The 13,583-nt window shown below is 37.6% G+C and overlaps 1 protein-coding gene across 2 annotated transcripts in view; it reads left to right on the top strand.

Annotated features, from left to right (window-relative positions):
- ubr3 (ubiquitin protein ligase E3 component n-recognin 3) overlaps positions 1 to 13,583 on the top strand; it is a 46,984-nt gene that overhangs the window by 16,757 nt on the left and 16,644 nt on the right. For both annotated transcript variants that reach the window (XM_032528911.1, XM_032528912.1), the window contains 7 exons: positions 374 to 462; positions 3,607 to 3,756; positions 4,257 to 4,390; positions 5,326 to 5,436; positions 5,887 to 6,087; positions 7,534 to 7,670; positions 10,714 to 10,799. In XM_032528911.1, the coding sequence (XP_032384802.1) occupies positions 374 to 462; positions 3,607 to 3,756; positions 4,257 to 4,390; positions 5,326 to 5,436; positions 5,887 to 6,087; positions 7,534 to 7,670; positions 10,714 to 10,799 (908 nt within the window). The remainder of the gene's footprint in view (positions 1 to 373; positions 463 to 3,606; positions 3,757 to 4,256; positions 4,391 to 5,325; positions 5,437 to 5,886; positions 6,088 to 7,533; positions 7,671 to 10,713; positions 10,800 to 13,583) is intronic.

Genomic DNA, 13,583 nt, shown 5'->3' with positions numbered 1-13,583 from the left:
CTGTTGCACATGCTGAGATTTTTCAGGGTAAGCATGCTCTGCACAACAAACAATGCTAATTCCCACCTAACTACAATGCATTTGGTTTGTGGAAGTACAGTGATAAATGTTCTTAAAAGGAGAAAGTGGGTGCCAGGAACCTATTATGTGGAGTAGTGCTTGTTGTCAGTGTATGTTATCCCAGTTTTCACTTACTGAGTGTTTTTTTTTTCAGGAAATGGTCATTCCTTTAATACTGTATAATCCTGCTAGTAGAGTTTTTTAATTATTTAAAAGGTCTGAAAATTGTGTTCAGTTGGTTTTAAACTTAAGTTAAATACTGCATATTGCTAGATATATTCATCAAATAGTTAATCACTCTTCTTTCTTTCAGACGTCAGAGGGCTAGAGAGAGACAACAGAAACTGCTTGCTGAATTTGCCTCCAGGCAGAAGAGTTTCATGGAAACAGCCATGGATGTTGGTAAGAAAAGGGCAGCTCATCTTTTTTGCCATTTTGTTGCCTCAGTTTAATAGTAATGTAGTTTTGAATTACTAACGCAACATTCACAGCAGCCACTGCCCAAATTCTGACAAACAGTGTGTTCTCATGGCAGTATGCTCTGTGGAAGCAGGAACACAGCAGCAATGGGGCACACAAGCTTTACTTCATATAACAAGCGCAGTATTCAGTCTACTTTCTCTACGTTAATGCTGTACAGCGGAATAGGCAAGCAAAGAATAGTGAATGTATTTTTTTAAGTTGCTGACTTCCCATTGTTAACCCATGCACAAGGTAATGTGTGTTGTGGAAGTGTTTTACAAGTACACCTTCACTTTTCCTTAAGTTCTAATCCAGAGTTTTGAAGCATGCATTGTGTTAGGACGGTCACAAATTGTGAGGCAGAGTGTTCATTTTCAAGTTTGAATTTCTTGAAAGATATGATATAAGAGATATGTGTTTTGTTACCAGTATAATAGAGGAATAAACAAATGCCTATGGTTTGTCATTTATTAACTGTAGGCCACCAAAACTGACTAAAATATAGAAAGAAAATCTGAAATTTTTACTGCACAGTTTGGATATGTATGACTTTAGCAACAAGTACAGTGGCAACAACCTCTATGAAAGACTGCTTATGTTATCAAACTGGGTTTGTTCTGACATAGCTGTACAATACCCTTTTTTATAAAAGCACAAAACACAGTAACACCTTTTTGTTTGAAGGACATCTTGCTATTATAGCCCTTGAAGAAAAGCGCTGTTGGCTGAAATACACAAATCCTATTCCTATACCTTTTTCATTGGGGCAAGGTGACAGTGGGCCGACTCTTTGCTTGTGGTCTCTGTAGGCCTGTTAGGAGAAATTGAGAGGAGAGCGCTCCTGTGGGAGTGTGGGTTGCTGCTGGCTGAGGGCACATAGGATCAAAGCACTAATAGTGGGCAGGACTCCCAGGGCCCACATTGACACGGCATGGTTAGTGAATGAATTATGGCTGCTGTGATTAGACAGACCATTCCGGCAGGACTCTATTATGACCTCTTCAGCACAGTTCCTGCTGAGCAGTAACTTTAATTTCTTTACTACAAGCTCACTGCTGGCTTTGCATCACCTGTACCAAAGTAAGATTTAGATAGGATGCGAAGATGACAATTTAAATCTGGCTGATGGACAAAATAAATCTTAAATGAGTGATTTAATCCAAGAGACGCAGACCAATAACCTGTCCTGTATACCCGTAGTTGTTATTCATTCATTTCTACTTATAAAAAATGCAGGTAACAAAGGCTCAGTTTCATTGTCATTAATTTGTTTGTTTTATTTTCCCACCTTTTGAGATATTTTTCTGAGATTTTCACCTCCTTTTCTTTAAAAATTAAAGGTGAATTGAATCCCTTTTGTTACACTCCTAGCAATGAACATTTTATTTGATATTCTATTTTATAAGCAATGTGTCGTTCTTAAATCACTGTTCCTATTACTCAGAATAATCAACAGAATTCACTGAGAAGAGTTTTCATTGTATCTTTAGAAATAGTCCCAAGAGTAACTTGGATGCTCTCTAGAAAATGATGTTGCAATTTAAATTTTAAATGTAAAACTTCAGTGAACCACTGGCAGAAATCTCAAAGACAGATACCTGAACAAACACCTGCACACATACCGAAGTTATCTAAAGGGAGATACTCCATGTCATCATTAACCTAACCAGCATTATTTAAGAACGGTCAAATGGGACAAATAAAATATGCCAAAGTAAAAACCTATTGAGTGCGAGCAATACTTTTAAAAGAGTATTCAAAAATGTATGCAGTAAGACACAACTCTTCAGCAGGGGGTCCGGGATCCCTAGGGGGTCCTCAGAGTTGCTTTTGTGGGCCCGCTAAATTGTTTGATGGTTTAAAAAAAGGAAATATGCCTGGAAAAAAATACATTAACATGAATCCAACATATTATTAGTAAAGATATTACAACAATGATGATAGGCTTGCTGGCCAACAGCTAAGGTAGCTAACCACAGACACGGTCAAGGATTTACTAAGCCTTGTTTTAAGATTAAAACATGATAGGAATATGCCCAAAAAATGTAAAAGCTAGTATTGAATGCACTATTAAACAGATATGTGTAAAAGCTTTAGGCTGACCTACACGTTATTGTAGGCCCAATTTATTATGCAACTTAATTTTATATTATATATATATAGTAGTCCCTGCTCCGTCTCTTTTTCTGCAAAGGGGTCCTTGGCCTAGAAATGTTAAAGGACCCCTGCAGTATGAGGCATAAAACAGCAGCACGCCAACTATTAGTTTGTCCTTGTCGTCTTACCTTTCTCGATGTGTTTGTTGGTTAGTGACTTTATGTACTGGGATGGCCTGGGGCTAAAGCGTTGGTGTTGACATCTAATCCATCTTTCATTTCCCCAGGAACACAGTAACCTCTCTTGAAAACCTATTTTCCAAAAACGCAATAAATCCATTTCCAACATAGCTTGACATTTGTCCACAATATTTACTGCTCAAATTGAACATTTAATTATGTTACATTTAAAAATAATTTCACATCAATAATTAATTTCTAGTGCCGTGCCATCATACAGATGCAGGGGGTGCAGAGAGTCAATTTATGCATGTCCCCAGTAGGTTACATTATCCATTCTTCTTTCCATGACTGACTGTAGGAAGGGAACTACTAATAGGAATTATTGAAAACACCAAAAGATCAGTCGGAAATGTTGTTCTTAGAATCGGTTATTTACAGTGTAAATTAGAAAGGAGTGGTGTTGTGCAACTGTGTCATAGTTGTCGCCTCATTAAGAACATGGCTTACAGTCTTGGACCTCCCTACATCATGGGTTGTTACCTCTGTTACTGATCTACCTAAAGAAATGCCTTTCAGACCACATAACCTCTAGGTGTTTTTGTTTCTCACACAGTTGGATGCTTTTCAGTCAAGCAGAGGTGAATGTAATGCTTACACATCATTGAAAGTGAATGATACATTCTCAGAATTCTCTCAAAATGACTCTTTTAGGTTTCTAATAATTTTTTTCCTCAGCTGTTGTATCCCATGTTTTAGGTGGGGAAGCTTTACAAACTTACATTACGATTTTTACTTTTGGTGATAGAATCTCCTGACATCGAGGCAGCAATGGACCTAGGAGCGTCTGAAGTGATGGAGCCCGAGGTTCTTTATGACTGTGTGATCTGTGGCCAGAGTGGACCCTCCACCGAGGAAAGACCCACTGGCCTCGTAGTCCTCCTCCAAGCATCCTCAGGTACTGCATGTCTCAGCATCCTCCCCTTTTGTTTTTGGATGCGAAAATTAAAAACCTTAACCAGCATTTGTTTACTCTCTTGGTTTGTTTTTGGAGTACAATTTAAACAAGCACACACATGATTATTCTATTTCTCTGTTGGAGATCTTGTATTTTAAATCAAAACCTTTTTAATTTAATTTAATTTTTTAACCATTTTTAATAGGTTAGTTATCTATTGTTTTAATTAGCTTAGTTAGTCTTTCATTTTGATTCCTGCTCACTTGTGCATGAAACCTATTATTGTAAGGATCACTCACTGAAATTTTGATGGCCACTATTAACTATTTTTGGATATTTTGAAATATAAAGGATTAATCAAGAAAGTAATCACCAAATGAATCAATTATTTGTAATTTGTTAGTAGCCTTAATACTTTAATGTATAACTACTAAACAAGTTAGACAGATTTATAGTCATCACATCATAATTCATATCTGACATCTGTGATTGGCTTTCAGTGCTCGGGCACCGCTGCAAAAGCAAAGAGGCTAAGAAGCTTCCAACTAGTGATGAAGAGCACATCTACGCTGCAGACACGTGTGGAGTGGCTCACGATGTCAGGCTCACGCTCATGCAACAGTTCTTCAAAGATGTAGGTGTCAGAAAATATTGTCAGCTTTACAGAGGACAGAAAAAAGGCCCAAAACACTTGAAGCACTATTAGCAATACACATTTTTGTATGTTAAAATAACAGCTCTACCATCTCTAATAACAAGCTGTTTTGAAATTATTGACATTTAATTTATACTGTGTGCTAGTCAGCAATGTGAGTATCTGCCAAAGTCCCTTTAAGAGACTGTAGGACATGAGATGGTCTTGTTATTGAATACGATACAAATTATTTTTTGGGCATTTTGAGGCCTTTATTTGACCGGACAGCTGCAGACATGAAAGGGGACAGAGAGAGGGGGAATTACATGCAGCAAAGGGCCGCAGGCTTGAGTCGAACCCGGGCCCCCTGCGTCAAGGAGTAAACCTCTGTTTATGGGTGCCCGCTCTACCAACTGAGCTATCCAGATCCCCAAATGCTTGTAGTTGACTACCACTGACATTATAGGCCTGGCTGTCATGTAAAATCACTTTAAAGACATTGTGTGACAAATGGCAGAATAAAAATGCATATGCCAGTAGGCGGCATTTCCACAAAACAATTCAAAGTCATCTTTAAAAAGTACAACCAAAAAGCTTCATTGAAAGTTGTTTTGACTCAGTTGCTTTTGTTTGCTTCTCATGCCAGTGTTGTGTATTGATTAACTTGAAACACAACTCCAAAAATGATTACACTGGTTGAATTGGATATAATCTAGTAAAAAGCAGGTAATTCACTAATGGAGTCCAATTGTCCGTCAAAAGATTCTGGTTTTAAAATACCTCATCAATAGGGTGTTTATTGTAGTTTGTTAATTTGCTTTGAAAAATGTATGTATCAACACCACAATATAAACAAAAGGTCTAGAAGGTTGAATGTCCTGAAGACTTATTTGCATACTCTAATTGATGTGGTTTTTCTCTTGTGAATTCTACAGAGCTCTTGTCTGCAGTCTGTGTCAATAGGTTGGGATGGGGGTGTCTATGTTCAAACCTGTGGACACACTTTGCATATAGATTGTCACAAGTCATACATGGAGTCTCTGAGGGTAAGACAAAGCTTAACCTTATGAAATTAATCATTCATCTAATTACAGTAGTTAATTAACAGACAATCAATAACAATTGATTTATTATTAAGTAATTAGCCAAGTGAATACACCAAAAATGTCCTAATTAGACCTATATAATGTGAGAAGTTTTTTACTTATTTACTTATTTTAAAAAAAAAGTAATACCTTTGCATTTTTTGATCTATGATATTGTCTTTTCTTTCAAGAATTGCTAAGACTAAATGATGAATTGATGAACTGCATTAGAGACTCAGATCCACTGTTCATTAATGTTGTCCTTGCAGTATGGGCTAAAGATTATAAAGTCAGAAATTGTGCAATCCTACTTGTCACATTCTACTTATAAAATGTCCAGTGCCAGTTTCCTTTTTTGAGTTTTGAGTTTAGATTGTATAAGTCAAATTTAACTTTTATGTGTCTTTTCAGAATGACCAGGTCCTCCAGGGTTTCTCTGTTGACAAGGGTGAATTCACGTGCCCACTATGTCGACAGTTTGCCAATAGTGTCCTTCCCTGTCGCCCTGGGCGAGAGACAGAGGCTGGTGCCTGGCACACACCCACAAACAAAAAGACATGTGTGCTTGTAAAGGAGGTGGAAGATCTTCAGGAGAAACTTGGCCTCTTCCCAGTGAGTTTTACAATACAGCCAGGAGTTTATCACTAAAAGCATCATGTATTTCAAACACACTGTCAGCCTATTACTGGCTGGTGGTAGTATATATAGTTATTATAATTACTTAAAGTTAATAATAATAATACTTTTTTATTTAAAAGCGCCTTTCTCCAAAGTTATCAGCTTACTCCAAATTGTAGGGAGCGTTGAACTTTGATGCAGATGGAAACAGGGCTGTTCTATATGAGAGAGATGGTTCTTCTATTGGAGAATTTATCAAAGGCCTGACATTCTTGAAGAGTCAATTACTACCAGCGGCACATTTTGTTACTGAACCTAACTCATCTATTTGATATCTTTTCTATTTCCAGTCTTATGATTGGCGGAATGCTATATGCTGTATTGTTTTGGTCAAAGGACATAAATATCCAGACCAAAGAATGACTCTGCTTCTGCAGCCTTTATCAAACTCAGTTAAGAGTTTAAAGGACTACACTAATGTATTTGCCTGTTTTGTCATAATTATTACAAATCCCATATTCTTGGTCAGTAAAACAACGATTTTTACAGCATGTTTTAGTGTTGTATTTGGATCACGGTGACTTTCAAGTTTCCTTTTGTTTTCAGATGTGCTACTTATGCAGTTGTAAATGCAGATTGATTCAAAATCTCTGCATGGTAATACCATGCAATTAATAGTCACTTTAACAAACTAAAATGAATTACCAGGCAGCCAATACATTTCCATTCTCTTTAGTTAGTTTCATGCTGCTTTTGAATAAAATGAAGACCACAGTTGTTTGTAAAATCCTTCTTCCATAGTTGAAGTCAGATGAATGAATTCAGATGGCTTTGAGCAACTTTAGGCTGCAGGAACAGAATGAAGTGGAAAAGTTCTACATTGTGTAATTGATGATTTTGAGTTTGAAGATGTGTCTCAGTAGGTTTTTTTTTATTTTTTAAATGTGCTCAAAAAAACTGTTGAGCCAAGCAAATGTAAGCTTTCTGTTTACAAAGGTTTTTGAAAGGAAGAGCTAGAAACCGCTTTAGTAAAAGTTACAAATGGCCATTTTTCTTTGACTGTATGTTGCTGTATTACTATAATAGTTGCAACATTTTGATGCTAAAGCTCATTGTATCAACTATTCCTAACTGCAGTTTAAACTTCCTATGGAGGGAGATAATAAACAAGAAAATTATATTTCTATAAGACACATTGTACCAAGTCACTTTGTCTCACCCCGATAGCTTATACCAGAAAAGCAACTACTGTTATTAAATATGTTTCATAACTCCCTGTTTTACATTTACTAGAAGTCTCCTTTTCCAATGTAATGTATTTTCTTTTGCCAGGTCATGAATTGTTTATGTAAATGTAAAATGTTTTTTCTTAGCTTGGGTTAGCATCCCAAAATCCATTCAAGAAATCATTTTTACTTCATTTTATGATTTATTTTTTAGACAGAATCCAACTTGAGTAAAGAGATGGAGCTGGTTATTAAAGACATCAAGAATACCACCCAGAAGAAGTACATGGACTATGGCAAGAACCCTGGCTCCCCTGACAATGATTTCCTCTTCATGTACTCTGTGGCAAGGTGAGGCTGTGGACAGTCAAACTGTCTTTAGATGGGGCTAACTTAATAGAACCCTCCTTAACAGTGATTATTTAAGTTTTACACTACATGTGGTTCGCAAATTCTTTGAGGAGATAATAGGGCATGTAGTCACTCAAGTGTGGTCTGTTTCTTTTCTAGGATCCTGACAAAATACTACCTCAGAAGTTGTTGAGCAGGTGTATGTGTGTGAGTTATGAGCAGTGACTTGGTCATATTGCGTTATCTCTTAGCAAGTCTTTGTCTACTGACCTCTGTGTCTGCAGTCCTTGAACTTGGAGGTCCTCTTTCTGCACCACCTCACACATTTTTACACACTGTTAAGACCAGTGGGATTAATGGCTGCCCGTTTTTTTGGTTGTCTGTAATGCCATTTCCTCAGATTGAATAGCAATGATTGCAAACAGACAATAGTGCCCATTCTCAGTGTTAGTCTTACTTTGTTAACATTTTACTCCAGGAAGGCGCCTCGAAATGGAACTGAAATTCAATACTGCAGTTGTTGCATAACACTTGCACCAAATATATGGATTGCGTTGCATTTTTAAAAACTTGTTCAGGGAGCTGTGAAGGTGTGGTTGTTTTTACTTCACACTTGTCATTATATTGCTGCATTGACCCTGGAAGCAGCATTAGCAGCTTTTTCACCTTAGACCACAGTAAAATGGTTTTGACTTTTGCTCCATCTTCACTTGTTAGGTCTGACTGAGTATGGATTTATTCCACCTCCTCTGAATTAATTTTAGTACCATTGGTCGTTTAAGTGGTCCTTCACACAATTTCTTTACATTAAATTGTTGTGGAGCACCTTGGGGTGAGCTCGTGGTCTAAGCCACATATAATGCAACTGAGATGTTCCAGTGTGGCATCTCCCCCTCCCCCCACCCTTTGGCGAAAAGGCCAGAAACGTAATCTTGAAAAAATTACAGTCCTTTCTCAGGTATCTTCTCAACAAATTAGTCACAAGTTAGAGAAATGACTGGCTTTCAGTTCACCTTGGGGTCTCTAACTTCTCGCCACTCCCATTCCAAAAACTCTGCCCTTGCTGGAGCGTAACCATCCAGACCTTTTGCTCACCCAACACTGTGGTTTCCTCAGCCCTCCACCCTGAACAGTAAGATCCCCTGAGTGTGTCTGGATGCCTGTTGGCTCTCTGAAGTTCAGTGAACAGCGCAAATTGCCTGAGGAGTGGAAAATTCCTTTGTCACAGGGGCACTCTTATCAGCAAAAGCCAGATGGAGCTTCACCGTGGTTGCATTATCTATGTGAAATTGCTTTTTCTCCCAGGAAACCCAAGGATTTGCCCCCACTTCTCTGGCCCATAGAAAGAAATGGCTGGTGGTGAGATGAAAACAGACGCAGATCAATCTTATTTTAGTAAGACCTATCTGTTTCACCATCGATATAATTTGTTAGAGCTTTTAGTTAATTTTTTTACTGTTTTGGTATTGGGGAATTAAAATTCAGGAGTGAAATGTGTTTGGATATGCATGGAAATGCACATAAGGGATTATGCATTACTTGTGGTTGGAACAGCTTTTATGTTAATGGCCCAGTTTGTGTAAAATCAGTCTTGGAAAAATGTCAATTACTCGATATGGAATTGCTGCTGCAACACAGGAACATTAAATGGCAAATGGCTTGACTAGGCAGCATCTTTCATCTTCCTAATCAAACTGGTAAAAGAGGCATGCTACGTAACTAAAATCTGAATATGATGATATTCAGTGATTTATACCAATACCTCCATCCCCTCTGTCATGCATGCACAGTCTCTGCTTTAATCGCTGTTATATCAATCTTGGATGCAGTATTTCTTAGAATACTGCACCCAAGATTGTTTTTGTGTCAGTGACCCATCCCTTATAACCTGTAATAAATGTCAAAGAACCTTTTACTTGCTTGGTCAATTATGGAGATGTTTTAAACCAATCATATAACTTTTAGAAAAATAAAGCTATTTACCAAACTAAATCTCAGTAAGAACTTTAATACATATTTTGACAGAAATATTGAGATGTAAACATTTTCAAAAACCCTGTAATGTACAACTGTGTTGTACTTGGGCCAACTTGAATAACCTCTCCCAAATTTTCTTTGGCAAGAAGTTCCACACGTTAAATGATTCACTTTTACTGTTTGCATTAATGTGCAGGTATAAGGTAATGTATACTGCTCATCAACTTGTACTGCACTATCTCATCTGCAAAGCCAGTGGTTGGTGTCTTTGTAAAGCCAAAGATAATGAGTGTTTGTCTGACTGAGTAAGACTAGTGAAGAGGCCAGAGGTGGGTCTTTAGTTATGTGCACAAGTGAGACGAGGCCTGCAACATGGTGGGACATGAAAGGGTATTTTTCTTTTTATGGTTAAGTGACCAGTATAGTACCAAAGACATCATCTGTGTTAAGTCATCAACACAATACTCAGAACATAGAGTAGAACCTGCTTATTGGGACTGAAACGACACATGAATAAAAACAATATGTAGGATAATTTGATGAGCAGTGGTGGGACCAACACAAGTGTAAGCTATGATGCTGTCATTTGCCAACTATCAATAGGTGAAGCAGGAAATGTAATATGACTAAATGTAAGTGAAGTTAATAAGGTGATGGCAAGTTGGAAAACAATTAATGTAACCATAATAATCCCCAGTTAACTTTGTTCTGTCAGAAATGTCCAACACATTTGAATCTCCCTTCTCTTGCATGGCTTTGGCTTATGTCTGTGGTAAACATGATTTCCAAACTGTCCCCGGGTGGTGTAGTGTTTGAACCCCACCTTCACTGATAAAGAAAGTTACTATATAAATTGCCTTGCAAGGATGTATAGAAATATTTTCAACATACCCTGAGTCAATGAGTGATTGATTAGGAGATGATTCATTCAGAAACGTATAATACAGTGTCTGTCTGTCTGTCTGTCTGTCTGTCTGTCTGTCTGTCTGTCATATGCACCTGCCTGTTTAACTGTATTCATATGTGTACCTGCTACCACATAATAGTCATGGCTCTGTCTTCTCAGGACAAACCTGGAGTTGGAACTTGTGCACCGGGGAGGAAACCTGTGTTCAGGAGGGCCCAGTGCTGCTGCCAAACGCTCATGTCTCAGTAAGTAGTTACTCAAAGACATCTTTATTTTTTATATTAACACAATTTCTCCTCAAAATCTTATAACTTCGCAATGTGTAAGTCTAACCCATTATTAATAAGTGGAATACCTTTTTTAGTCCATTTTAATTTCATGCAGTTTACTGTTTAATCATGCTTTGTCTGTTGTCAGGGACCTGCAGTACTGCGCTGTTTAAAAAAAATAAAAAATGTTATTGTGGTGCTATGTCACATGTATTCTGCTGTTAGGTTGACATGTGTTAATGCAGGGGGCTGTATATCATTTCCCATGAGCCCCTGTCCAATAAAGTGTCTGACTTGAGATCAATCCCTTTCTTCCGTGTTACAGCTGAACTATTAAAAGAAAAAAATCAAAGGGTCGCTTAGCAATGGCAGGCAAGGATAGATGCTGTCCCAGGTGAGCTGTTGGAGCAGTCGGGGTAAATGAAGCAGACAAATGGGTCAAGTGCTGTTTTAGATGATTGTGTCATAGCTGACAAGGCCATGCATCAAGGGGAGGATGAAAACGGGGATCTTAGTTCCTCAAAGACAAAGCTAACCACTACCAGCATTCATCTTACTAATCTTACTAAATATTTTTGGATGAAGGCTGGGATATTGCAAAATAAAGTGTATATGAATGTGTCAGAATTAAAGTAGAATTCCAATCGATTTCAACATGTAGCTCTTTTTATTTTATTTTGTTGTGCTGTCAGTAGCGAGACAAATGAAAACGATCAGTGCAGTCTACACCAAGTTATCTTCTTGGTAGAGTTAGCACCCATCAGGCGAGGAGAAAATTTGACTCAGGGAATTTGACTGCAGTAGATGTGACATTTACATTTACTGCAGTCAAATTCGCTGTGATCACTTGGGAGGAATAACTGTACATGACTAGGTACTGGTATTGACATTTTGAACATGTTTAGAGGCTAAGAAAAGGTTTTAAACGTGCCCTGTTTAAGCCTGTTGGGTGCTAACTCTAGCAAGAGGATAACTCGGTGAAGACTGCACCGATTATTTTCATTTGTCTCGCTACTGACAGCACTACACATTTAAAAAAAAAAAAAAAAAAAACAGAGCTACATGTTGCAATCGACCGGAATTCTCCATTAAGATTGGTATACAGACTACACCCCATTTTATGTTTTGTTTAATTATTCTGTCAAAGTCTGGGCTGCTGCTGTGAAATGGCCTGTCATCCTTGAGTGGCTGAAAAGAGATTTCACACTGGAGGTTTGCCATTTTTTTAGCTACATTAACCACGTAGTCATGCCGACGGACAAATTTACTCAGATGCAGTACATTAGTGTTCGTTCTTCTTAGGGAAATTGATTTGTAGGAAAACGGCAGACGTGTGCTAACTGAGAGCTCATGTGGTTCTTAAGCCTGTTTCCCAGTAGGCACTTTTTCTGTTGAGCTGATGAGGATATGATGGACCACAGAGGCCAGCTGTCTGCAATTCCCTTGAAAAGGGCTAAATGAACTCTATTGAGAGTCAGCCTCCAAATAGCATGTCATTGGTTTATTTAACTGCAAATATTTGAATTAATCTTGGACTATGTGGTTATGGAGGATATATTTGTTCATAATTCAAATTGAAAGTCCAAAGAGAAAACAAAGCAAGATCGAATTTTAAAATATTATTTATTATTATTTTACTGCGCTACTAGGAAGAAGTCCTGCCATAATTGAATTTTAAAAAGCAAAGTTAAAATGTAAATCAGTTTATTTTTTACAAATTTACATTTCAATTCAATATTTGGCTTTTCCATTTCAGTTTGACAGATGTCAAAATAAGGAGGCGTGGCCCAAAGACTGGTGAAACAAAGGGGTGCAGAGGCCCCTTACGGACACACTTGTGCATTTTTGCTACCAGGCTGGCTTGGTTTCACATTAGATGATAGAAACTGATGATGTAGGCTAAACACAAGTTACAATTCATGCAAAGAACGTTTTCATGTAGGTACTGTAATTGGGCCCTCTCAATAGAATCATGGACCTCAATCTTGGAAGTTTATTTCCTGAAATATGGCTTGTTTTCTGTTTTCACACATTGTCATCAATATTAACAAGGTTTAAAATGACCCATTTTTCAAATTTGGATATCATTTCAAAATTGGAACTCAAATGAGCAAAAAGTACACGGCCCCAATTACAGTAACTACATGAAAACTTTACTGTTGAATGAAATATCGTTTGTGTTTAGCTACATCATCAGTTTCTATCATCTTATGTGAAACAAGAGGCAAAGCCAGCCTGGTGGCGAAGCTGCAGCGAGATGCTCTTCAGCAGTTTGCTTCGCAGCAGTCAACTTCACCTGCTGTCCTTAAGGTGCCTCTGCACCCCTTTAGTTTCAGACCCTCCCACCAGTCTTTGGGCCACACCTCCTCATTTTGACATCTGTCAAGTCCAAATGAAATACCAAATGTTAAATCAAAATGGAAAATTCAAAAGAAGATAATGTTACATTTCATCTTTGCTTTTTCGGTTTCCTTTTTTTTTTTTTAAATTCAATTATGGCATGATTTTTTTCTAGTAGAGTAGTAAAATAATAATATTTTTAATCTGATCTCGCTTTGTTTTCTTTTTTGACTTTCAATTTGAATTTTGAACAAATATATCCTCTATGTGGCTGCTACTGTGTAGGGAGTTTAACCATGTTGTCCTTGAGTCAAATTTGACCCATTTTCAGTTGTTTTTTTTTGTCACAAAATATGGGCCTTCAAAATAAGCGCTGAAAATGTCAACATTGGAAATATCAAATACCTTTTGTGGGAAAAA

The sequence above is a fragment of the Etheostoma spectabile genome, chromosome 11 (assembly GCF_008692095.1).
Source record: "Etheostoma spectabile isolate EspeVRDwgs_2016 chromosome 11, UIUC_Espe_1.0, whole genome shotgun sequence".
In the NCBI taxonomy this organism is placed as follows: Eukaryota; Metazoa; Chordata; class Actinopteri; order Perciformes; family Percidae; genus Etheostoma; species Etheostoma spectabile.
Note: the sequence above shows the minus strand (reverse complement) of the source record. Positions and strands in the feature narration are given on the sequence as shown.